The sequence below is a fragment of the Melospiza georgiana genome, chromosome 2, assembly GCF_028018845.1.
Source record: "Melospiza georgiana isolate bMelGeo1 chromosome 2, bMelGeo1.pri, whole genome shotgun sequence".
Classification (NCBI taxonomy): Eukaryota; Metazoa; Chordata; class Aves; order Passeriformes; family Passerellidae; genus Melospiza; species Melospiza georgiana.
In genome coordinates this window covers 10,346,756-10,373,716 of record NC_080431.1, presented here as the reverse complement: position 1 = coordinate 10,373,716, position 26,961 = coordinate 10,346,756, and the positions used below count along the sequence as shown (strand labels likewise).

At 36.9% G+C, this 26,961-nt stretch overlaps 1 protein-coding gene across 1 annotated transcript; it reads left to right on the top strand.

Annotated features, from left to right (window-relative positions):
* Positions 1–453: 453 nt before the first annotated feature.
* Positions 454–17,253, top strand: LIPI (lipase I). Its single transcript, XM_058018362.1, has 10 exons — positions 454–508; positions 3,963–4,339; positions 6,233–6,341; positions 7,207–7,308; positions 8,323–8,412; positions 9,955–10,122; positions 11,538–11,630; positions 13,047–13,158; positions 13,505–13,678; positions 17,166–17,253. Exons 1-10 carry the CDS (start codon positions 460–462, stop codon positions 17,251–17,253), a joined length of 1,362 nt encoding a protein of 453 aa, XP_057874345.1. The 5' UTR covers positions 454–459.
* The last annotated feature ends 9,708 nt before the right edge of the window (positions 17,254–26,961 follow it).

Here is a 26,961-nt window from a genome sequence, read left to right as displayed (position 1 = left end):
TTGCCCATCCATCTCGGTGCTCCTACTTGCAGTTCGGTTAACTGAACTGCAGTTCAGTTAAAACCCCCTCACTATGGATCTTTAATGGCACTTAAACCCCCCTCACTGTGGCTCTTCCGTGGCCTGCATTAGTTACCCCACTTCCCAAGCTCCACACCTGCAGGAGCTGCCAGCAACACATGACATCACTGGCTTGCGTGTAAGTCTGCTGATAGACAGAGAGGGAAATAGATTAAAAATCAGTCCCAACCCTCACAGCCCAGTAACCACCACCCTATCCACTGAAGTCACTCAATAGGAGGAGTCACAAGTGCAGAAGCTTGGCCACAGCTTTATTTTCTGCTTCCTACTCACTCACTTCTTTGGTGTCCCTCAGTTGTGTTAAACATCTGGCATAAGGAAACACTCAATTTGCCATTTGTTTTGGGATATTACACATCACTTTTGCTCCACTTCCACATGCTGAAATTGTGTTTCTTCCTCTGTTTGATATACTGGGTGAGATCAGGTAAGAACCATTAGCTTGCTTGTAATGTGGAATCTTTGCTTTAATCAAACATTAAAAAAAATGAATATTCCTTCATTTAAATTGGCCAAAAGATTAAGCTAAAATCTTGTGAATTATGCCTAAGGGAGCAGATGATTAGTAAAAAGGATTCAATAACTTTGAAACTGAGACATAAGTTTATGTTTTAAAGTAAATAGAACCAAGCCTGGTACTTTATCTGTGGCTGTACTTTGCCCACAGACCTACCAGGTATGTGCACTTTGTACAAAGCAGACGTAATCATTAAATAGTCGTAATATACTCATGTGGGTTTATTGGTTGTTGCTGATGTGATAGGTGCTTAGATTTTCAAGTTATGTGTTACATTTTAAAATTGTTACAAAAAGAACTAAGATTTTCCCCTTTTTCAACCACACAAGATAATTAAAATGCTTACAAATGTGCTCAAGAGTGTTACAATTATACATTAACTTGCTTAAAATGCATACCTAACAGCCCAATGCCTAGGTGTGTGTTTTGATTGCAGAGAAAAGAGTACACCAACAAGAGAGCACAAAGGGCAGCTGGGTATTGCTTCCAGTGTTCAAGGAGAAACAGGAGATTGAAAAAATTCCCCCTATGACTCTTCGCTAAACAATTCGAAGTATTAAATCTATAAAGCCTATTTGCATTACTTATCTAATTCCACAGTAAAAACATCATCATTTCCCTTTTATTCTCTATTTACTTTTGAAAGAATAACTTCTGTCATTTCACAGCCAAGAGTAAACAAGTTGCTTCTCTTTGACATTTGCCAGCTAGTAAATAAGTTTGGCAGTTAAAATAATTTCCTTATGATAAATTTCTCATTCCCATGGAACAGACTCTGTCTGGTTCATCTCACTGTCATTCCACTGATTTTAGAAGAATTATTTCTACCAATCAAATGATTTAAAAAATTCAAAATATTTAAAGGGATACAGAGCGATATCTTAGCATGAATCTTTTATATTTTAGATATGAAGGAGTGAATTTTAATGATCAGTTTAATGACTAAACTTGGATTTAAAGACCAGATCAGGCAAAATGAGAATTTCATGTTGTACCATTGAAACTATAATCAAGTGGCTGGTTTTTATTTTCACTTTGTAGGTGAATTTAGTGTAATGTAATTTATATTCTAGTTTTATCATAATATACAAATATATGAAAACCAGAAATCAAATGTGACACATATTGTTAACATCTCAGGATCATGTCACATGCATGACATTTTACCAGGTTCTTGATTATTATTTTTATAAAATTCAAGTCCACTTCAGCTGAACAGTTTTCAGTTTCAGAACTTCTTGGTAAGTCCAAGTGCTGAAATGAGTTGTCTTCCTGTATCACTTCTTAGTTAATAACCTGTCTAGGAATCTCAGTTAAAGTTATTTATATTATTATGGGTTTAGATGAGGAAAACAATGGTATTTATTTTTCAATATAATTCTGTCTTTTTCTCCAAGTAATAATTGTAGTTACTGTCTTAACACGATGATAGGCATGAAAGTTTTATCTGATTGGTTTGCAGCAGGGAGTTTCAGCTAATTTTTAACACTGTGTAACTTCAATCCTGCTCTTGTTTGGGCTATATCCATTACTTTTTGTGATGTCCAGCCCAGAGGTGACCAATCTAGGCCTTGTAGATGATACATGGTTTGGAATTAGAGGTGACTGGGCTAGTTCCCTAAATTAGTGAATCAGTGTCTTTAGTGCCTTTACTGAACCTTTACTGCACCTTGAATGCCATAAATCGCATTGTTCAGCTTTGCTTAGCCTGACCTGTAGTATTGAACACATATTTCAGATACCTTGTAAGCCACCCACGCTTGCCTTTGGCAGATTTAAGAGAGAATGCAGCCTTGCTGTCCATCTCAGATGTGGTGGATTTGGTTCTGCCTGTGAACTGTCCTCTGGGGAAAGGAGAAGGGCTGGGACTGCTTCTCTTATGCCTCAAAAAATCTGAGAAATTCAGGTTATTTTTTTAAATATTATTTTTACGGAATTAACAAGACACAATTTATTTTCTCACTTTTGCTTTCTTGAAAGTGACTTGTTTTGCAGAGATTTTAATGATGGAAGAGTTGAAAAGGTGCCATCAAGTAATAGAGAGACAAATGTATTGTGTAAAGTAATGTAACCCACTGGAAGTCCAGAGATGGGCCAAAAACCTTGGCCAAAAACCAACTAACAGCACAGCAAAGGTGAAGAGGCCATTGCAGGAGAACTGACAGGTGTTGGTGTTCTGCCCAGAATCCTGGAGTGGTTTATCCACACAATGTGAACTCAGCAGCCAAAAGAGATCTTTAAAGTGTGAACTTTGGATGTTGATAACCAGACAGGGGAAAAATTTAGGGTTTTTAGACTCTTTTGAAAATCTCCATCCTCTTCTTGAGCAGCCTAATCTGGTACACTCTAACTATCCAAGTACAGACAGAAATGCTAAATCCTTCTGTTTGTCATGTGCCATTGTGTACACTGACCTTAATTCTTATTTTTTCAAACTCAGAGCAAGATTTTTTGTTTTTTCTGCTTTTGTTTCTTGGTAACGGTGCCATTATGGTGTTTCAAAGCTAGGAAAGAGTTCTGGATCATTGCTATTTTGTCAGGCAGATATTTCTTATTGCTAGATCAAATAAACAAGGTCTAAGGATTGGCAGCACAGTCACTCTGGCCCAAAGAGGAAGAAACAACCACAACAGCCTTCCTGTTTATCCAGCACGCACTTCTTGTAAAAAAATTCTGAGAACCTGCCTTTGATGGTGAAGTAAAAGATCTTATCAACACTGGCTACTAATTAGTACTTAGAAGGAGAAAATACAGAAACACTGTTCAGGAAAAATTGGGATAATTTCACATTTGAAGAGTTCAGAGGAGCCTTAGAGATATATATATATAGTAGTGGTATATATATATATATAAAAATATAATAGTGGTGTATATATATATATATATATATATATATATATATATATATATATATATGTATGTATATAAATAGTGGTATATACATATATATAATAGTGGTATATATATATAAAATAGTGGTATATATGTATACATATATACCACTATTTTATATATATATATACCGCTATTATATAATATAATAGTGGTATATATAATATATATATATATACATATATATAATAGTGGTATATATATATATATATATACACACACACACACACACATATATATATATATATATATATATATATAATAGTGGTATCTGCAGAGACGTTAGTTAAAGTGTGGTACCTTGTTCAGTGCACGTTTTGATGTTTTGACACCTCTTTCCAAAGGTCAAGAGTAAAGAAAATGGAAGTTCTCCACTTTCAGCAGAAAAAGATATGGAAAGAAAAGTGAAGAAGTGGTATTTCAGGTAGCCCAACTCATCAAATGACTGTCTTAACATTTTCATCTTTTTCAGATGACGAAGAAAAATGTCCCGAATTTACAGACCTTAACCTAGGCCATGCTATTTCTGGAACAGAGCTCCATGTTCAGCTACTCCTGTACACAAGGAAAAATCGAGATTGTGCTGAGAGACTCATTGAACACAATGTTACTGCATCTGAGTACCTGAATACAACCAAGAAAATTGTCTTTGTTATTCATGGCTACAGGCCAACAGGGTCTCCTCCAGCATGGCTGGGTGACATGAAGAGGCTTTTACTGTCTTCAGAGGATATTAATCTCGTTATAGTTGATTGGAATCGTGGTGCTACCACTGTGATTTACAGAAATGCTGTGGAAAACTGCAGAAAAGTTGCAGAAATACTGAAGAATTATATTGACCAGATGCTGGTAAGGCAGAGCATTGAATCTGTTCTGAATGAGTGTGAAGAGCATGGTTTGAGTGGGAATGGATTCTTAAAATGCATCTACAGAGAAGTCCAGTGAACAATATCAAATCACATTTCTTTATAGAGGTATTACTAACTTTACTTGCAGTTATTATTGCATATATTTAACTTCATCTGAGTTCTTAATTCCCTTTCACTGAAATGTGCCTGAAAGTCCATCTGATTTCTTGAACCAGCTGGAGGTTTTAGGTCTTCTGGAAAGAGTGAATTCAGCAGTGGGAAAGTGGAGGGAGAGATGTTCAAATTGTATGTGGCATAAACATGTTACAAAGGCTTTGCACTACTATTTTTACTGTTAATTTACTGTAAATAAAGGTTTTAAATGAGAAATAAGCCACTGACAATGATATAACTATTAATTCAAAGATGATATAAACTTCTTGCTGAAACCATAGTTGATGCCAATGGTCTTAACTGGATGTTAGATTTATTGATTGATCAAATGGACAAAACGTGATGATGTTATTTACACCGTTGTCTGATTTGTCACTTGAATTTTCATCTTTTCTCACCATTTATTTCTCAGCCATTCTCAGAAATTCTGAATGCTGTGTTGTAGGGGGATAGAATATAAGAAAGTAGAGATAGTGTGGAGAGTAATCTCACCCCTAAGGAGTTGCAGCTGGGCCAATTATCAAAGATGAGGAGCAGGTCTGACTTTAACAGGCCACAGCTGTGAGCAATGAGAAGAAGAGTGCTGTAAAAGAGTGGGGTGGCTGGGTGAGAGGGGAGTTGTGGTCCGTGGTTGCTTTGTGAAGAAGAAAGTAAGTGTCAGTGCTCTGAGGAGCTACCCACGAGAAACACCAAGAAGGTATGGAACTTTTTGTGATAAGGAGACAACAGTAGGGAACCCCTGCAATGGCAACACTGTGTAGTAGCAAAGTATTCCTGTGGAATTTCAGAAAAACATCCAACATTTTGAGAAAGGCTTTCTCTCCTTTCATCTCAGCCTATCAGCATCTGTCCTCTGGGACTAGATACAGTGATAGCAGTTTGCAATTGTGCCAGTAGATTTATTGTTATGGAATAAAAAAAAAAATAAATAGGACTATGAGAAGATTAATTAAGCGAATTGCTGTTTACAGATCTGCCTGGCAAACAGTGACAGTGTGTGTGAGTCCTAATAGTGATGGGACAGGAGGGTCTGTAGCGTCCACAGCTATCACTTTCACACTTACAAGCTGCTCTGGGGCCCTTCTAATTCATTTTAAGACATACTAATATTTCAGATCTTGTGTGTCACCCCATCATTTTGCAGGGATTGCAACTAGGTCAACTGATGCTGTTTTAGAGTTCTTCTGTAGATTTTCATTTGGGTTTTTTTGAATACTGCCTGCTTTGTAGAATAAGCATTTTAAGGTGTGTATTTGGCACCATTATTCAGCAGCTGTGTGACAAAAGTACTGGTTAATGGTATTATGTTTTTAATTTCTTTTATTGGAAGGATAAAGCAGGGCAAGATGTTTTTTCCCTCCTTCATTGTTTTGGTTCAACTTTCTTTTATCTGATAAATGTCTTCCTCTTCCCTTACCTGCTTCCCTTCTAACTAATGTGGCATTTCAGGAGAAATGTGACTCAAGCTTCCTTTTTACATTTTTCTAGGTAAAGAATTTCATAATTTCTACACTTGAAAATACTTTCTACACTTTTATAATTTCTAAACTAATATAGAGTTGTAAACTGAAAGGAACTTTGTAATATTTTTTTTTTTTTAGAGCCAGAAAATTAGAAATATAATTTAAAGTACTGACCAAAAATGAGAACTAAATCAGCCTAGTGCTTTCTGTTCCATTAATTCTGTGTGTGACTGGCTTTGGTGTTTTTCCCCCGATAGGTGGGTGGAGCTTCTCTTGACTCCCTACATTTAATTGGAGTGAGTCTTGGTGCTCATATAGCTGGATTTGTTGGCCAGAAGTATAAAGGCAAACTTGGCAGAATTACAGGTAAGGCTTTTAATTCCTGTGCACACATTCTGTTGTACCTTGTATTGTTGTCAGAACTCTGAGACATCGACAAACGAGAACTGAATATTTAATGACATACATGAGGAAAAATATAGCCCTGATAGAAGTTCAGGAAATGGGGCAAGTCTGCCTTCAGGACATAAATTACAGATTAAATTTTTATATATATATAAAGTATATATTATAATATTGTATAAATATATTAGATGTATTATAAATATTAAAATATATATTATATAACTTAGATAATATATTATATACGTTTATTTGTAATAAGTTTTATATACATTTATTTATGATAAATTTATATGTACATTTATTTATATAATATATTTATATAAAATATGTATTATATATATTTCTATATTATATTTATATATAATACAGGTTGCCTCTAGCCTCTCAAACGAAAATTGAGTGCTTCATCCAGGTGACACTTAGGTTAAATGGTGTGCTACCTGAATGTCTGACTAGTTGTGTTGTGGAGGTGAGAGCAGTTATATTGGTCATTTTGGTTTTATAAAATGTATAATAGGTATGGTGTTTTCTGGGGAAAAGGACAAAAAATTTTCCTGACTTGATCCCCAATGCTGTTGGTTTATATTCACCTGAATAAATGGGAGATGAGCACATCTAGTTATGGAAAGAGAGAAATTCAACATATGGGTTGATCAGTCTTGTGGTAGGAATATTTTTTTTTCTTAACAAGTTAAAGAGAAAAATCATGCTTTTTAAAAATTTTTAAAGCAAGAAAATGAAGAGTTACTGCTGATTAAGGCTCAGGTCTTTTATATATCTGCAGAAGGAGCCCAGGGTTCCTGATGCAAATGTTGTTTTTATTCAGGTCTGGATCCAGCAGGCCCTTCATTCACTGGAGAACCGCCAGACCACAGGCTGGATCCTACTGATGCACAGTTTGTGGATGTGATCCATTCAGATATTGATGGTAACAACAGCTTTGACTCTCCTCTTTCAGCTTGAGGAAAGACAGGAAAGCAAAAGGGAAGGAAGAGATTAACTGTTTCAGTAACATCCAAATGGTGCTGCAGGAGAATATTTTCTGTTAACATGAAGGTTCTTTTGCTGTGCAAGTGTGTATGAACACAGAGGCTGTAAGCACGTGGTTATCACTGAATTAATCCCTTCTGAGACAGTCAGACTCTGCTCTATCAACTCAGTACATCACAGAGCCACTGCTTAAAATACTAAATCATGTTACTGTAAGGTTAAAAAGAGGAGCATTGTAAAGCCCTGCTTCAGCTGTGCTTTAATCTCTGGTTTCATTTTTTCCTCAAAACCATAAGTAAACCTTTAGTACCACAATTGTCCCATTATTTGTGTAGTTTCATATCAGTTTCTTAAATATTAAAATTTAAGCCTTTTCCTATATCCATTTCTGTAAAATGGCAATTTTTGTAATGCTCCCATTTTGTGAATAATGTGTGGTAAAAAGGAAGGTAGGTCAGATTGAATTAACTCTTACTCATGGAATTTTGCTTACTTTTACCGGACGGATAGAAATTTTCTTACTTTGATTTACTGCTAATTTTAGTGTAGTTCAGAATCTAACATCTTGCAAAAAATAGAAAAGTTTACTCTAATGAAAATTGCACTGGGAAAGAATTTTGGTTGGAGAAGATATGAATATCATAAATTTGTTTATGCAAATAATATCAGTTACAGCTGTTTCTGCTCTTTCTCTTTGGCAGCAGTAGGAATCTTACACAATTTTGTATACATTTGTGTACAGCATTTTACAGATATATAATTTTCTTAAAAAGAAAAAAATCCTTGACTTTTACATCATAGCATGACCTTGATTTACAGTACAGAAAGAATGGTATAATTGCAAAAATTTTCTTTAAGACCTCCATGATTTTAGGAGTGAATGTGATGATAAATAATTGCCTTCATAATTCTATTTATGGGATTTTTTTCATTCATGATGTTTTTATTTTAGTACTAGGTTTCAAGAAGCCTTTAGGAACCATTGACTTCTATCCAAATGGAGGAATGGATCAGCCTGGTTGTCCAAAAACATTTTTCAGTGGTAAATAAAAATCCGTTTCATTTAATGAGAAGAAAAGTTTGAGATCAAATCAAAAAAGGTTAAATTGAATTGAATTTACACTGCACTTTGTCAGTAATACAGGAGCTGAGACTGCATGCTTTCTTTTCCGTCTCTATGCAGAAAAAGAAAAATAACCAAGATATTTGAAAATAATCTTGCTGTAACATAATTGTCTCATCATATAATTAATATTGGCAATATGAGATTGTTATTGTATTATATATAAAACCTGAATATACTGATGATTATTTTTCCCTGGTTATATGGGTCCAGGCATGGGGGAAGGTGTTTGTGTCCCAGTGGTTTGGGCAAGATCCCTTGCCTGTGACATGGAAGGCAAGGCTTCGACATCCCCACTGCGTTTTGGGTTCCTCCTGGCTGGCAATGATGAACTAGGTTTTGGTGTTGGATATGTCTTTCAGGCTCTAGAATGAAAACAGTTTTATGACATTAACTTTTGATGCAGACTTTTCCTTATTTCAAGTTCCATGAGTGTTAGGTTGTTGGCAATTATTTTTGTGTACTCTTTTGGATATGTTTGTTTCTGTCAGTGCTTCCCACTACTAAATTGCTTTCAGTGCTACCAGTTAGGGCTGCAAAGGCATAAGGCTTCCACTTGTGTGTTTGTGAGTATGGGAGAACCCCTTAAGCCAGGACAATCATCATCTCCACAATTCCCAAAGCTTGCTTTGTCTGGAAAGGAAGGAATTTATTTCCCCAGAAAAGTAGAGAAGAATCTCTGAAGTGTTCCTCATGGTAATTTTCTTTGGCCAAGTTGTCACTGAGAGAGTGGTAAAGCACTGGCACAGGTTTCATGGAGAAGCTGTGGATGTACCACAGGATGAAGCCTGGAAATGTTCATGGCCAGCTTGGATGGGTGTTGAGATGAAGGGAGAACGACCATCCTTTAATGCATCGAGCTCGGGTTTATTGATCAATCAGTCACTTAAAATAACAGTGTTAACGAACTTCATGCATATTCCAAAATCCAAGTTCAGGATAGGCTAACAGAGACAACTCTAACCACTCCTTTTGTTTTACAATACCGATAATTGTTTACACAAAACAAAACCAGTGTTCCCACTGTGATATGAAAGGTTCCCAAAATTTCCACATCTGTTCTCAGGGTGCCATCTTTTCCCAGAGAGGATGTTTTGCTTGTTATGGGAAGACTACCTGAGAACCTTATTGTTTATAAAGTGATGCCTGAGAGAGTCTAATTGTTTATAGAAATCAGGCTGGGTACTGCTTTTGGAACTGCTTTGCAATTACCTTTTACTTTTCTCTCAATTGTATGCCTTCATGGCCTTTTCCTTTAAGCCATGCTTGAACTAAACTCTCCACAGATGGGGCTCTGAGCAACCTGGTGTAGTGGAATGTGTCCCTGCCCAAGGCAGAGGAGTTGGAGCAAGATGATATTTAAGGTCCATTCCAACCCAAACCATTCTATGATTCTACTTATACACAATCCTTTTTTAATTAATAAAAATTAATCTTTTTATATTTTTCCCTTCCTTGAAGGATTGCAATATTTTAAATGTGACCATCAGAGATCTGTCTTCCTCTTCTTAGCATCTTTGAAAAACTGGTGTGACATGATAACATATCCTTGTGACTCTTACTTTGATTACAAGAGAGGAAAATGTATGGATTGTGATGCTTTCCAGCCCATGTCCTGCCCAGTAATGGGTAAGTGTTACCACATCTGTTCTGGGCTGGATGAGATTTCCTGGGAAGTTCAAGTAGTTAAATTATTTAAGTTTCAAGTGTTTAAATAAGGTATTTAAATTTAAAGTTCATGGGTTTGTCTGCTTTATAGTTATCTCTGTTAGGCACAGGTGCTGAATTTTCCTACCCGTTGGTCTTTATGCTTTCCAGCCTGGAATGGATTCAGTGTTTCCCTTTCTAGAGAAAAACTGCTTGTGCTTAGTTCATCACTTCAGGCTTTAAGAGTGTAGTGTGATCCCTAGAGGACGTGTGGTTTTTATTTAAGAGTAATAATATTTAAAGCAATTTCTGGAGGTTTTTTTTTCTCTTCCTTTGGAATAAAGCTTTTATTTGGAGGGTGTTTTAATTGTTTTGGGGGCTTGTTGCTTTTAGAGAGGATTTGGGTGCAGCTTGAAAAGAATGGCAACAGTGTGAGCATTTCCTAGTTGGCAGGGTTTTCTTAAGAATGACATTTAAAATATACATAATTAGAAGTTTAAATTTAATTTTTTATCTTGTTGGGTATTTTTTTCCACCCTTATGCTGGGATGTGTATGTTACATTAGTTGGATCAGGCTAGAAGAAAAAGCATAGATAGATCAGTGTGTTATTTCCTAAAAACCCAACCATAATGAGCCTTTATAGTAGGACAGAAAGACTCCAGGACTTCCCCAGCAGGGTTATTAGCCAAGCCTGATGCACTTGGACAGAATGCCCAAGGTAGAGGTGGAGAAAACTGAGTGGGCAAGCAGCATCCTTGTGCTGCAATCCTTCCTGCTCTGCAGTGGCAGCTCTGCAGTCTGGAATTAACCTTTCTTGTCCAGACTAGGTAGAGAAATTAACAGGGAGAGAACAGGATCATCCATTCCAGAAACAAGGACTGTTGTCAAACCCCAAAAACAATAATCATGGAATTGGGTAAATTTCTTTGTGTTAAATCCATGAGCTTAGGGTGTTTGCAGAGTATCTTATATTTTATTGAACAATAGCTACAAATAGGCTAAAGAATTAAAAGATATTTAATGATTCAAGTGAAGGAAAGGAAAGCTATTCTGTAAGTTCTCTGCAAATATGTGGGCTACATTTTTAGGATTGTTTTTATTACCTCTGTAGGATTTTGTCAGCACTACTTTTTGGAGTTAGTACCCAGACTAAAGAGGTTACTATTACATTATGACAATTTTAGTGATACTAATATATTAGAGGAATTAAATACTTGTATACTACAGTCTGTTTTACTCAGAGGGTTCCTTTTTTCTAGTCAGTTTTCTTTCTCTGAGGCTATTAGAGAAAATTAAAGCCAAATTTGTCATGGTGTGAGATACACAAATGTTTGCACAAAAGTATCACGATTTTGCTAAATGTCTGAAATGAAATATTTCAACTTTGGATTTCAGGTTATCATGCTGATAGATGGAAAAAGATGTTGATACCATATAGTTCACCAACAAAAGCTTACTTTGATACCTCAGGCAAAGACCCATTCTGCAGTGAGTAACTAAATACATACATAAAAGTTTATGACTAATTTTTTAGCTGATCTGGAGTGAAAACACGTTAAAAGTAGAAGTTAGTGTTAGCCACTGTGTAAAATGATGTAAAAAACCATTAACTAAGGGTCAGTTCACTGACTAGAGGAAGAAAAAGTAATACTGTGTGAACAGGGAAAGAAATGTACCTGTAAAAGTAATGGGATGGAGTGCCAAGAGGAGGAAGTAAGCCAGAAAATGAGAATCAAGTGGGAAGGGAAAAGCTGGATTGATGCAACCTGCTTGGATGGGATCAATGCTCCCATTTCCAGAGAGCAGGAAAGGGAAGCAAGACTGCCCTGGGTGGGGGACAACAAGAGAAACCTCTATGTTCTACCCCAGGAGATCACCCTACAGTCAAATAAAGCTTCTCCATTCCTCCCCAGCAGTAAAACAGGCAAGGGAAACCTCAGCTGGCTGCTTCAGAGTTATGTTCCGTGTCAATGAACTCTCATGGCACGGGCTTCAGCTGCAACAGTTTAGATACCTACCTACCCTTGTAGGACCATGCTGGGCTCTCATCCAGTTTCTCTTGGCATTAAAAGGCTCTATCACCCTGATAAAGAGCCACATAATTACATAATTCTAATTAGCTGTGTTTAAGGTTTTATCATTTAGGGTATGGGGACAGGCTTGCTGGGAATTAATGTGAAATTAGGTTTTCCCATTAGTTTTGTCCATCCTCTTGGCAAGTTTTGTGACCGGGATCAGATGGTCCTAGTCATGTTTGCTGACATCCTTGTATCCTCCAAAGGGTTGAGGAGAGGTGAATGAAGTGATGGTTTTTACATAATTGTTTTTAGGTAAAATTTATGTAAAATAACTCTTCTTCCAAGTGTTTTTGAGCTCAACCCAAACCTGTTACTACTGTTCTCCCCTGCCCCTCATTGGTGGTGGTAAAAGGGAGAAAAGAGGAAGAGAAATATATCAAAGATAGGAGGAGGCACATGGAACAGAGTAAGAAATATTGTAATGACAGTGTAAATTTAAAGGAAACTATGCAAGATCAAGAAGAAGAAAAATATGCAAAGTCAGGAAGCAAAGCAAACCAGTCTGAAAAAAGTGTATTCATTAATTAAAGCCTTAGTTATTAGATATTGTAAACTTGAACAAGACAGGACCTCATGAGTCCTGGTCTTTTAGTAGAGAATGATAATAATGATAATTTTTTGGCCACATGCCATGTCAGGGTTTGTGAGGGCACCAGGCAGGTCAGCAGCAGGTCAGCTTTTCATTCTCCTTTGAACAGGGAGGGTGAAAGTAAAGAGTCACTATTCCTATCACCTGCCAGTAAATACATTTAACAGGGTGGGGATATCAACTGTTTGCTGTTGAGATCATTATTTGATTCTCATGATTTCCTATTTCTTCCTGCAGTGTATAACTATGTATTGGAAATTATTACCTGGAATAAAAGCACTAGGAGCGGTTTCATTAAAGTTAAAATAATGGATAATGCTGGAAACACAGTAGAGTCACAGATGAGTAGGTATGTTGTTCTTTGTCTTTAAATCTTTTTTTAAAAATCACTTTATAGGACTAATTTTCTGAGTTTTCTAAACCTTTTAACTTGTTAGCTTGCAAGTTGAAAAAGTATCTTGAGTTTGTTAAGACTTGGCCAAGGCCCCATTCCCTGGATTTGGCTTAGTATCAGGGGCAATGCCCTCACACTGAAATGATCCTTGCTTGGTGCTGGTTTGAATCCTATTCTAGCTGGGCTTGTTTTGAATGCTCAAATTTGATACATCCCACAAGATTTCCCAGTTAAATAATAATACTTAGCAGTAATGAATATTACTCAGCTAACAAAAGCCTGACTAAATATTTTTCTTTAGCGAAGCTTCAACTTTTCAGCAATATAAAAGTGTCAAAATACTGACTGGATTTCCCCGAGACATTGAAAAAATTGTAAAAATGTCCTTGACCTTTACTACGAAGGCTTTAATAGGCCCAAGAAGAAAGCTTAAGGTTCTTCAGATGAAGCTGAAATCTGTCAATAATCCCACAAGGTGAGTGTTTGTCATGTATCACAGCTGGGTATCAACTAAGGTGCTCAGGATGTCTTCTCAGTAACCCTGCATTTATTCTTTTTAATTGCATATTCCCAAGTGTATGAATATTCTTCTCATCATCCTGATGATCAGATTTGTCACATGGAAGAGCTGCTGTGTGCATTAACATTTAGTGCACAGCAGTTTGTACACAGAGGTGTCACACGTGCTGTCACAGCTGTGCTTTCATGGACCAGCCTGACTTGCATGGTCAGCATCCTCATGAGATAAAATTAATCAAGCACTTTTCTGATTTTCTCATGTGTCTGTACACAGTTTTTCACACTCAGGGGTGAAATGGAGCACTTCAGCAGCATGTGTGACTGGAATAGATTTTTGGCCTTACTGATGATGGCAAAAAGTTCTGAGATCAGAGCACAGTCTGTGTCTGCTTACAGCTAAAATGATTATTTGTAATTGAGTTTAATTACTAAGCTTTTATTAATTCTGGTTTAAAATATTTCAGCATTGTTACCATATATTCATTTTTAAATCTCCAATTTTACTCATACAGTAACTCTAGCAGTTAAATTTTGTGTTTACATCTTGTGAAAAGAGCATATTACATGGACTAGGTAAGAAACATCCAGGAGTAGCAGGAGTACTTCATTTGAGTGTTAATTTGTTGCTTATTAATGGCAGATTCAAGAAAGTCAGAATATAAAATAAAATTTAAAATAAAAACCTAAAAATGCATATTAAAAAAGTAATAGTAAATGAGTCATGAATGAAAATAATATTACAATATTTATTAAGTCTTAAGTCAGTATATTTTATTAACTTGAGATGCAACATTTGAGGATTTCTTATACAGTACATGATAATAGCCTAGTAAGAATTGGTTATGATACTTTGCAAAAGTTATGAAACCTTCTTAAATTAATCTACTATTTTAGATTTACTGAGGAAGAGAAAGAGATGGATGGGAGAAACTTAGGAAGAAACAAAACACTCAGTAATTGAAATAGTCCCCTAGAATGTACATACATTTGACTTTATTAACTTATTGAAAGCCGTAAGTCTCAAGCTCTCAGGTGAAAATGGCATGATTGTATTTCAAAGCATTTGGTGATGAGAGAGGGTGAAAAGTTCTAAATCATATTCCAATTTTTTTCTCAGCCCAGTGGTGATAAATCAGAAGGTACATTTTGTGTGAGCCTGTCAGATCTTGGGGCTTTCTCAGATAATGATTTAGCAAGCAACAAAAAAGATTTTCAATGAACAACCCTTATAGGGTTTGAGTTTTCATTCCTGTTAGTCTGACTCTTGTTAGTTTAAAAGTAAGATGCACTTGATGTGTTTTAAAATAAGATCCACTAAAGTCCTTCATGTGGAACCTCATCAGATTGCAGCTGTGGAGGCATGTCAGATACTTTAAGAGAACAGTGAAAAATACTGCATTGAATCAGCATGTGAAGGTAATTTAAATGCAGGTGTTAAAGCACTATTGGTATAATTACCTAATTGCTCTTTGTAATTATATCAACCTATATTTACCTTATTTACATATAATTACAACAATTACTTGAATACAGGATGATCAGCTAGAAGCTATGTTAAAACTATTTGAATTTTTCACAATAAAGTAGTAGATAAAAACCAGGGGACAGATGCAGGGATTAAAGACAATAGGAGTCTGTCTGCCCAGCTCTGGGTTAATGGCAAACTCTGGGAGTTTGGGGAATATCACAGACAATTGTCTGCTGGGCTGATCCACTATTCACAGAGATGGTGTGTGAGTATGGGAGTGTGAGAGATACACAAAATTTTCATACTCTTCTTCTGACCCTTGAGATAAATAATTTCTGCTCACCCATGAAACCGGAGAGCTTTGCTAACTTGTGCATGTCCGGGTGTCAGTTATCCCCAAAATCTTATGAACCTGTCAGTGAATTCAGATGCAGTTAAAGAGGAAGGCGAATGACTCAAAGATATTTAGCCGGACACCTCAGGGTTTTTTTGACCAAAACAAGAACAGAGATAATGTAAAGAAACCTTGCAAATAGCTCTTCTGAGCAAGTGTGGCATGCCCATGATTTTTAGAGACAGCAGAGAAGCCGTTTGGGTTGGGGAGTTAAGGAAGCCTCACCTGACAAAAACATTTTTTGTGTTTTGCTCCTTGTTGGTGAATCTGCTCCCTGCTCAGGGCTGCTCTCCTGTGAGGCATTCCTGTAATCAGTAATCACAAGCTGAGATGGATTGCACTTCAAATGATATAAAATGTGTTGGAAAACATAGCATTTTATTTCTCATATTCATTATGGTTTGGCTAGGTATTTTGGCCCCTGTAGTTAGATATAAATAATATTGCAAAAATACTCTAATAATGAGACATTGAATTTAAATCAAAACAAATTGTTGATGAAGGACTGGATGAAATTCTATGCTTTGCATTGTACAGAACACCAGGATTCATCTTGATATTTTTAATCATAAAATTACTGTCATAACTTTGTGGAGACCTTAAAAGGAGTGATATTTTTAAATAGAAATGACATTCCTTTTGCATACAGGCAGATGGAGCCTTAACTGGTAGGAAATCTTATGAGAATGGGCATCAGTGGAAATGCCTGGTGTGCTGTTCTCTCCTTTTGCTGTTCCACTGTATTCTACTTCCCAGCCAAGGTGAATTGTGTGGTATAGCCGCATCTATGAGTTCAGAGAAATAGAGAAGATAATTTTAAATAAAATTAGTCTTATGGCTTGTGTGCTATGGAGGTTCCATCTGAGAGTGTCTCTCATTTTCCGGTTCATTTCCTGTCATTTTCCTCTCTCCATACATTACAATAGTGCATGAAGAGCAGGACTGTGAGCTGCCTCTGCCCTAAAAGGCAGAGCACTTATGTTGACCTCAAAATGCATGTTTTTCATGTATATGTGGCTGCCTTTGTGACCTCTTTGTGTGTTCATGTGGTATTAGTCAGCTGTGAGTTTTCTAGGTGTTGAGAAGACAAATTGCTTTCTTGCGTTAAAATTTCTTACACATGCTGTCATTGAAAGTGAAATAGAAAATATTATGATGTGGTACTTTACTTTCCTATGTAAAATAAAAGCAGAAATTTCCCTATCTAGGGAACTCAATAAATTATTCAGGCCCTGTGTTAACAGGAATTGTGCAGATTTTGGGTCATGCTGCTAAAGAGTTGATTTGAATGCAGATTAATAGCTGTAATGGATGAAATGCTGCATCTTTGTACTTCAGACCAGTGTGATACACTTGTTTGCATCATCCAGCTGATGTTTGGTTGCTTTTCAGTCCATCAAAGCTACTCTAGGAATGCATGAAATAAGGTATAAACTTATACAAGGAGACACTTCTTGTCCTGAGTACTGTCTCTGAGAGAGCTGGTAAATACGGAAGGTTTAATAATTCAAATACTGGAATATTTTTTCTGTTAAATTTAACTTTTTCTGTTGTGAATTTCTTCTTTCTCTGCTTTTGTAGGCCTCAGCTATGCAGATATGATTTAATACTGGTGGAGAACACTGAAGTGATCTTCAAACCTATTCCTTGCCCTAAGAAGGGTACATGAAAAGAGAGCTCCTACTAACCTAAATTCTCTCAGGGCAGTGACATTTTGATGCTTCCTCAGGATAAAGACTGCAATGAGAAAGGAAATGAGATAAGCTAGATTTATTTTTTTCAAGAGTCTACCTGATAATATGCATTACTTGCTCTGGGTGCCTTAGGCTGAAATTAATTGAAAAGTTCAGACTTGTATGTGCCTGGAAAATTATTTGAGTAAAGTAAATGTATCATGGTGGAGAACATGCAGTGGTGTGTTCATTACTCTTTGTTAGCAATGAAGCAACTGCTGAATTAAATATGAATTATCTGCATAATCCTGGCATGTTATTTGTCATATATATATTTAAATATTTATTACTTGTAATGGCTTTTACATGGAAACATAACTATCAGTCTACTAAATTAATTTAATATACTGTCCATGTGATCTACGGATCTAATACACAACAGTTTTGCTGTGTTCATTGGAGAAATTAATTCATATTTTCTCTTTATGTAACATCTCAGTATGAGGAGTGGAACAATAATATTTTTGAGTACATTTGTAAATTTTCTGGTTTAAGTCTGTTGTCTTTATCATAGATGGATGCTATTGCAGGCATTCAGAATTTTTTTTTTATAACTGCTATGGACAGAGTAGTGTAGCTGAAACAACAAAGTAATCTAATGTCTATTCTGAAAAGAATAACTTAGAAGTGAAATAAATGCATTTTCATGTTGCTTCTGTTGGGGCCTCTTGGAATTAGAGCTGCTGTTCACACTGAGACTGATGAAAGCTTTCCACCTATTGGGATGTGAGCAGGAATAAATGGTACAAAAAGATAAAATGTTTTTCTGAATTGGAGGAGGTATTCTTGTCCCACACTGCCTTTCCTGATGGAGCTGATTGGGGAAGAGATGGGAGAGATGTGTTTATCTTCTGTAAGGCTGTTTTATGTGTTTGATGCTGCTTTCTCATGCAAATGCTTCCTATGTACACTATCCATTTCCTTCCTCTCTCACGTCCCCCTCTGTTCCTACACTTGACTGCAATGCTTGGTTGAACCTATTAACCAATTTCATCTGAATGTCAGTGGAATGGGTTGTCCAAAACCTGTGAATTTTATCTTTTGTTGTGAGTCAAAAGCTGGGTAATTAAGGAACATGGAATAAAGTGACCTTAGGCAGGAAGGTTTTCCCTGCTGGGGACAGCTCCAGCGTGCAGGTCAGTCCATGCAAAGCTCTGAACCAGCCACTGCACAGGCTTTTACTTGTCTGGATAAACCAAAAATACACAGACTTGTTGACAGACATGCTTATGGACTTCACAAGAAAAAATTAATTATTGAGAAATAGTAATTATATTACCATAGGCAATTGCCATAGTTCTAGTCAAGTTCTCAGCTTTAGCATTTTTCTACATAGTTCTTTGTTCCTTTCCTTTGAGGCAGTCATTCGGAGATAGACATTTTTGTCTGCTTATATCCTTGTGTATAAAGAAGTGGATTTTGAAAATTTCTCTTTTTTTCTGTTCTTTGAAACTGCTGTTACTCTCCTCATTTCATTCTGCAGGTATTTGTCCAGACTTTCAGCTACCTAGTCTGACCTTAACAGGTCTGAGTCTCCTTTTCTTCCTCACCTTGCCTCCAAATGCCTGCTACTTATATCCCTTTAAACAAGCACAGAGGCATGAGATTAGATTTCAAATGTCTGGAACTTGAATCTTTCAATGTGTGATATAAATATTATAGGCATTGAATAATATGAAATATTATAAGTATTATATATATAATATTATGTTAAATTATATAAATATTATATATATTTATATAGGTATTATATGAATATAAAATAATAAAAATATTATAGGCATAGAAATATATCAGACTGAGACACCTTCCTAAATTTTTTGTTTTCTGTTGACACAGGAAGGCATACAGACATGACTAAGTGTTGCTCAGTGCTGTGATAAGGGAATGATATTTTATAAAGGGAATGATATTTTCACATGTCCCTATTAAATATGTGGGACAGGAATAATGAGTTTTGCCTTGATTTTCATAAACTTTGGATAAAAAGGAAAGAAGCAGCAGGGTTGGTAACTCTGGAGGTTCCAATAAACAGCATGAGACAAAGAAACTCTTTTCCCAATTTCCAATTTTAGCTGGTGTTTCCTTGTTTAAATTGTTCTAAGCCTTCTGATGTTTGTGTTCTTGTAAAAAATTCTTACTTTATGTAAATAGCTTATTGTTTTGCATTCTTTTATAAAAGAAAAAAATTGATACTGTTATTTTGTCTAGTGTCATTGGGGAAATGACCCTGTCATCCTCCAATCCACTGTCACTTTTAAAAATCTCTAAATGTTAAGTCAAAAATTAAACACCCTGTTTTTTACCATAAAACTTGTATTTGTGTTGTTTTATTTCATGTCCTAAAGCAACAAGCTGGTTAATTCTGTGTTGTAGGAGGGACTGTTCCAGCACAGAATTGCACTTCTCAAGTGGCTGAGCACTTGTGTCTCCCAGCCCCAGCAAAATGGGCTGTAATTGTCTGGGAAAGCTTTCTGTGGCTCGCTGCCACATGCTACTTTGTACTAATTGTGTCAGCTCTCAGACTCAGCAGATGATGCAGAAAATGAAAATCTTGCAGGGAGTTCCCTGTTCTGAAGCAAGTGCTGGTGGCTCAGTGCAGCAAACTTCTGCATCAGAGCTGGAGAGAGGCTGGACTCAATTGCACTTCATTTGTGTGTTTGTGTTCAGAGTGCAGAATACCCACTAACATTGTTCCTTTTAATGCTAAAAGGTGTCACTGGGGAAATTCAGAAAGGGCTGAAAACACCAAATCAGCTTAGAGAAAATCCTAAGTGGTGAATTAGGTAATTTCAGACCAGTTTGATTTAGAAATAAATGTTTGCCTTATAAAACTGCCCTAAATGCCAGTTTTCTCCAGGTTCAGTATTTGGCAATAAACCCTGTTTGGTTGCCATTGTGCTCTGATTTTTCCACATGTAAAATGGAAACCCTTACCAATTTGTGATGATAAATTTGTTAACTTTTTTTTTTAAAAATATGCTTGTATCTAGTTTGTTAAACAGTAAGGCAGAATCTCTATACATGGGAAGGAAGATAGATCCCATGAGTAAATGTAGGCTCTGTAATTAACCACTGTATTGTAGTGATGCCAAAGGGATCTCATTAATGCGTACTTGCAGTAATGAGCTCTAAGTCGGTTTCATCAGATGCAACAAGCTTAGGAAATTTAATGCGGTATTTATATGTAGTGTCTAGACATAAAGAGATTAAATTGTTAAGTGGCCAGTTTAAAAAATTGCTACAAAATTATTTTTCCTGTGTGTGTATAGAACCTGTTTAGTATTTGATAAATTCATTTTTTCTTTTAACTGTACTGTTTAGAATGGCATGACAGGAAGGATAAGTCGAGAAACTCTTTAAGTGCTAGGAGTCACTGGAGCAAGCAGGATGTTACTTGGATGAAAGGCAATAAGACAGGAGATGTTTGCTGCATCATCATCTTAATTCATGATAGGCTGAAATGCTCCAGATCAAAGATCTGCAGGACAAGACCATTTGCTAGTTTAATTTGGGATGGCTGTATTGATTTCAGTGATGCTGTATGGAGTTAAGGCTGTGGTTTATGATCTCTGCCTCAGATAAGGATTGATTACACATTGGAATTACTTATTTGTATAAGGTGAAGTGCAGATATGTGATGGTGGAATTAAGGGCTGGGTTTATATGCAGCTAAGTGGAAAACAATTGAATAAGGAGATGCTGAAAGGAGGTTGGGTATCTTTTTAAGATGAAGAAAGCACTGTAAAAACATCTACTCTTCTCATGCAAGTTTTGTAAATAGAGTTAGAGGTTACTTCTGAAGGAGAATTTCAGGGTAATGAATAATCACATGGGGCATTGATGTCTGGATGGAAGCTGATGGGTCAAAGCTGATATGAGTCAGGAATGAAGGATTCAGACATGGGGTCCTAAACAGGTACTAAACCAGGGTAAGTCCACAGTCACCTTATGCACTTGACAGCTGCCACTGGCAGCACTCTGCTTTTTTTCCACTTTGAAGTTTCTAAGGTTTCTTTTGAGCTTTGGGACAGAGGAAGCACAGGATAGCCCAGAAATTGGATTTCTCAGTCGAGAGGGACTCTTGGGTGAGAAGCCTTACTTCAAGGGCTGTTAATATAATTTTAACACTGAGTGGTCAATGTGTAACTCCTAAAATTCTGTGTTCAGTTGTCAATTTCAGGTGAACTGTCTGTCCTTTCTTTCAAGGTAAGAAGGCAGCCTGTATGGCTGTACCACAGAGCTCTGGATTTGCTGCAGCTGCCAGGAAGGCTCTGCAGTGTGGCATCAAAATCCAGTTTTATTTCAGCCCTTGCATCCTTCTGTGTACTGTAGGAAAGGAATAGCTGACTCCCCAGCACTGGTCAGAGTACATTCATGTGCTCCTGGAAAGCTTCTTTCTATTTAATTTCATTGAAGGCAATGAAATGCTCTACCTGTTCTGAGACCAGTCTGCAATGTGAAGTTGGATGTGGTAAGTCAGGATTCAGACTGAAAGACTTACATAGATACTGCCAAGGTGCTGTGGTAGAGAGATCCATACCATGGGAGTGTCTGAAAAATGGGAAGATGACACCTGTTTAAAAAGTGCAAGTGTGGCAGTTAATATTTTTACCACAGCTCAAAATATTAGACATATACTTGCTTCCTGCTTGACTGAGTATGAAGTGTGGTGATTTTTATCATATTTATCAAATACATGCAGTTTGCACCTTAATTGTTTGGTGTATTTAGCCCTCTCATGTTTTATTATTCTGAATATGAGTATAAGGAGTAGGGATAATGGCCCTATTGATACAATGTACAGAGAAACAAAGGAGAAATTATAAATGGAGAATACAAAAATGAGCAAAGGCTTTTGTAGAAACTGAAAAGTTGTCAGAAGAGGGCAGCCTTTTCCCATAAACTATAAAGCAACAACATAGAGAAAACATCTGAAATTATTCCTTTTGCTAGAGTTAGGCATGCCACTGTGGGGTTAACCTTGTTAACCATGGAACATGCACAAAACTTGATCACAACAAGAATACTTCTCTTTTGTGCTATCTACAAAGGACATAGGCCTGGCTTTGTAGAAATATTTTTTTCCTCTTATGTTCAGACAATAGAGTTAGAAATGATTGGAAGATGAGTCAACAAAGGGAAATGAAATCATCCTCCTTTTTGGTTTTATTTTTAGTTAAAGAGAAATGAACTTTGGATATTAGGGACAAAAGATGGTTGCTTAAATATTGCAAAGAAGTAAGTCAATCTTTAGATTAAGAGTGAACAAAGAACTAGAAAATTAAATGAATGATGGTTTATTAATGTATTCTTAATCACATCAATCTGTCTCAGTATTTATTCAAATACAATATGTGGTTCATGAAGACTGTTTCAAATAGTGTAATTTATGTCATAAACAATTGGCAGACTACACTGGGTTCCTACTGAACTCATTGCTGTCAGTAGGCTCCAGCTACAACTAGTCTGTAACAATTCCAGTGAATTTGTCACTGCCGTGGAAAAAGTGCCAGAATTTGAATGAACATCATTTGTGAACTGATAAAGAGATTACTAAGATATTTTTTATTTTTGTTGTTTTGTTGGGATTTTTTTGATTGTTTTGGTTGTTTGTTTTGGTTTTATTTATTATTCTTTTAATTTTTTGTTCCTGTGTGGAAGGAGCAGCATTTTGTCTGTTTGAATTTTTTTTTTTTTTGTTTTAATTTCTTGTTCCTGAATGGAAGGAGTAACCTTTTGGCTTTTTGTGTTTTTTGTTATTATTTTAATTTATTGTTCCTGAGGGGAAGCGATAACCTTTGGTTGTGTCTCTGTAGGTAAATTGGCTCCTGGTAGGGCTGGACTGTGGAGCAGAACTCTGAATGGAAAACCAGGCCAAATATCTAGCCTGGGAATTTGGGTCTAGACACTGGGCTGAGTGAGGACTCAGCTTCAGTTAATCAAGTTTTTAGATCTTGATTCAGCAAAGAAGTTCAACTCCAGTCATTTAAGTGATTGGTTAAGATAAAAATTAAGCACTTTAACAGAAGTCTAACTATTTGTAATCTCAAGGACTTAAGTGCTTTTTGCTCAGATATTAATGATTACTTCAGTACTTAAAAACATCACAAAATATTTACTTTGTGTGTGATATGCATATTATGCCATTGTTCCAGTTAAGAAACAAACAGCCTATTACCGTACTGCAGGAGAGCTGAATTTTGGATATTTCCCAATGTTTTGACTGGCAAAACACATGGATTCCTGGTAGGTCCCCATTATTGAAGAGACACATATAAATTGGAAATTCTCCAGGAGCAGTATGACTCTGTTTGTTGTGATGTTTCCTCCTGAGCCTGGTTGGAGGCAGCAGCCTTGCATCCTTGTCTCTGTTGGTGTGTGTGTGGTGGCCTAACCCCGGCTGGGTGCCCCCAAAGCTGCTCCATCCCTGCCCTCCTCAGCTGGACATGGGAGAGAAAACACCACCAAAGGCTTGTGGGGGACATCACTCGGCAGTCATTGTCACAGGTAAAGCACACTCACCTGGGGATGTCAGATTAACTTATTGCCAGTCACACTGGAGCAGGGTAATGAGAGAGGGAAAAAAACTTTAAAACCCTTCCCCGCATCTCTCCTTTCTTCCCAGGCTCAGCTTCACTCCTGTGTTCTCTGCCTCCTTCCCCACAGTGGGAGCAGGGGCTCTGTCAGTTCATCCTGGGCTGTCTCTGCTGCTCCCTCATCACACCCTTGCCCTGTAATGGCACAGACTCATCACACAGTCTGTGGCATTCACATTTTCTGAAAAATCCCCTTGCCCAGGATTTTACTCCTGGAAGCTAAGAAGCCTCAGAGAAAAAGCAAAACAATATTATCTCATTTGCTTCTCCTGTGTTTTGCTGCTTTAGAATGTGTTTGGAGATTGTTTATCCAACAGGAGAGTGAGTGTTCCATTGGTTTTCTGTGAGTTGTTTTGACTCATTGGCCAATTATGGCCAAGCTGTGTCAGGGCTCTGGAAAGAGTCATGAGTTTTTCATTATTATCTTTTTAGCCTATTATCTTTTTAGTAATTATCCTTCCTGTATTCTTTAGTATAGTTTAGTTTAGTATTCTTTAATATAATATAGTATCATAAGATAATAAATTAGCCTTCTAAGAACATGGAATCAGATTCACCATTCCTTCCTGTCACGGGGCACCCCATAAATACAATAGTGGGCTCCTCTCTCCACAGGGCCAATGGTCCCATCAGGAGCCTGCTCCAGCACCTGGTCACACAAACCCAGTACACCACAACCAAAGTTTCTCCCCTCACAGACATTATTGTTGCCTTGTTATTAGGATTCCTAGGCCATCCTTTAATTTTCAATACCTGGATTATTTTTTTCCCTCATTTTTCCATTCCTTTCTTTCTGGACAAAGAGGGGAAAAATCAGTTCTGGTCAGCCAAATCACCCACTTTGAAATCAAGTGGCCTTATTGTGGAAAGATGACTTTTAAAAAAATCTTAAGCTAAAATCATTTTAAAAATAAATATAGTAAATATATAATATAATAATGGTGAAGTGTTTATCTCTGTAAAGGGTAGGGCTTATGCTGATTTATATTCAGGTAAATCCATCTGCCTTTCCTGTAAAAGTTATTACTGCTCCATCCACCTCAGTGTGCTCTGGTTGGTGTTAAAGACCTTGTGTCCCAATTGCTTCAGCTAAACTGTGCCAGTCACCTTGATTTGGATAGATAGGAAGCTTGCAGCTTTGAGGACATCTCTCTGTTCTTTAGGACAGGGATGACAAGTCCTAAAGAACAGAACTAAAAAATAACACAAATTATCAACCTGATCAGCTGTGTAAAGTGAGAGAAATAAATGAAAACCAAGTCTTTCAGAAGGAGAAAGTAAAAATAATGACAAAGTCTGGAACCTGTCCAGGGTAAAACAGGGAGATTCCTGGATGCAGTATTACCTGGGAAAAGAACTTTGAATTGCTAAAACCTGGGAGGATTTTGTTGATAGACATAGTTCCATCCCAGGCAGAGCCAGATGGGGTTCATTCTAGTTCAGATGAGTGGGTCTTAAAGCCAGAGCTGGATCCTGAGCTGTCTGTCAGCTGCAAGTGCAGCTCTCCATGCTGGCACCCTTTTTTCTGGGAGCCATGCCACCTAAACTTGGCTCAGCAGAGAGCTCCTCCCTCCCCTGCCCACTCAAGCACAGAACATGGAGTCCTTATCCCTGGAGCTGCCTGTGAGTCTGGCAACTCACCCATTCCTGCACCGCCCTCCAGCAGCAACTTTTCCTCCCAAGAAAAAAAAAACCCTACAGGACCACAAACCCTACTTTACTGCTTGGTTCTTAAAGGTGATGCTCAGTGACAGAGTAACCTTGGTGTTTAACCAAACAGAAATGCCTATTGCATAAAAAGACTCCCAATAAACATTATTGACACTCTTCAAAGCACAAAGGCTGAAAAGAGAAAAAAATGAATGTCTTTTGGGTTTCAATTAAAGGACTGAGGCATGGTCATAGCTAGTGAGTGCCAATACTCCTCACTCCATGCCTTCTCTGCTCCACATTTGTTAAGTTGCAAGGTACTGTACTTCTTTTTTTTTTACTAGCTCTCGAAGTGTTCAGCAGAGTCAGTGGAAAAATTCCTCCTGATGGCAATGAGCTTGGATGAGCCCCCTCCTACCCCTGACCAACAGAAAAAAAATAGGGTGATTAAAAAAAATATCAACATCAAATCTAAAGCCAGTGAAAGGGAAATGAGGTATAATGTCAATGAAACTTCAAAAATTGAATCCATTCTAAAAAATAGATATAACTAGAGCTCTTGCAGCAGTGTTATCCCATTATCTGCAGAGACATAGACATTGCACTTGGTTTCTGTCTCATGCAAGACTTTGAAGAAGAGATAGTGCTTTCAGGCATACAAATCACTGGAAGAAAGATCCAACATTGAATAAAAGAAGCTTGAAATTATTTTCAAGATGGAGATGCAGATTTTGCCGGCAGCGTTAATATATTACAGTTTGGCATCTCTGAAATACAGCTGTGAAGGATGCTGTGAACTTGCTAATTAATAAGACTCCTTTCCTCAGACATTTCATTAACCTAAACTTTTTAGTTTTCTGCAGATGAATGCATGCATGCCTGTTTTTAACCTTTGTACAATGGCTCCTCATGTTATAATTAATTTATTTCCACTAGCAAGATGAGACTATTGGGTTATAGAAGTAATTCAAAATGAGTCATGCATCATTTATACTGATCAATATTGTTGAGTACAGTGTTTTATTTTCCCTTCTGACTTTTCATTTTATAGAAATAATGTATTGTCAAAAATATAGAATTCTAACATTTAATTTATCATCTAGCTTTAAACAATAGACAGGTAGATATTTAGGAGGATGCAGAGACCTTCAAGATCATCTAGTCTGACCATCATCCCAGCACTGCAATAAAGCCCTAAGTGCCACATCCAGATGCCTCCTGAACACTTCCAGAGACAGTGACTGCACCATCTTCCTGGGTAATTATTCCAATGCTAAACCATTCTTTCAGTACATATTTTTTTAATGTATCTAATCTGAACCTCCCCTGGTGCAACCTGTGGCAGTTTCTTCTTATCTTTTCACCTGGGACATGGCAAAAGTGACCAGCACCCAC

Coding starts and splice junctions, on each gene's coding strand:
- LIPI (XM_058018362.1), top strand. CDS start 460: ATGCTGAAATTGTGTTTCTTCCTCTGTTTGATATACTGGGTGAGATCA. Junction 6,342..7,206: donor CAAACTTGGCAGAATTACAG/GTAAGGCTTTTA, acceptor GTTTTTATTCAG/GTCTGGATCCAGCAGGCCCT. Junction 7,309..8,322: donor GATCCATTCAGATATTGATG/GTAACAACAGCT, acceptor TTTTTATTTTAG/TACTAGGTTTCAAGAAGCCT.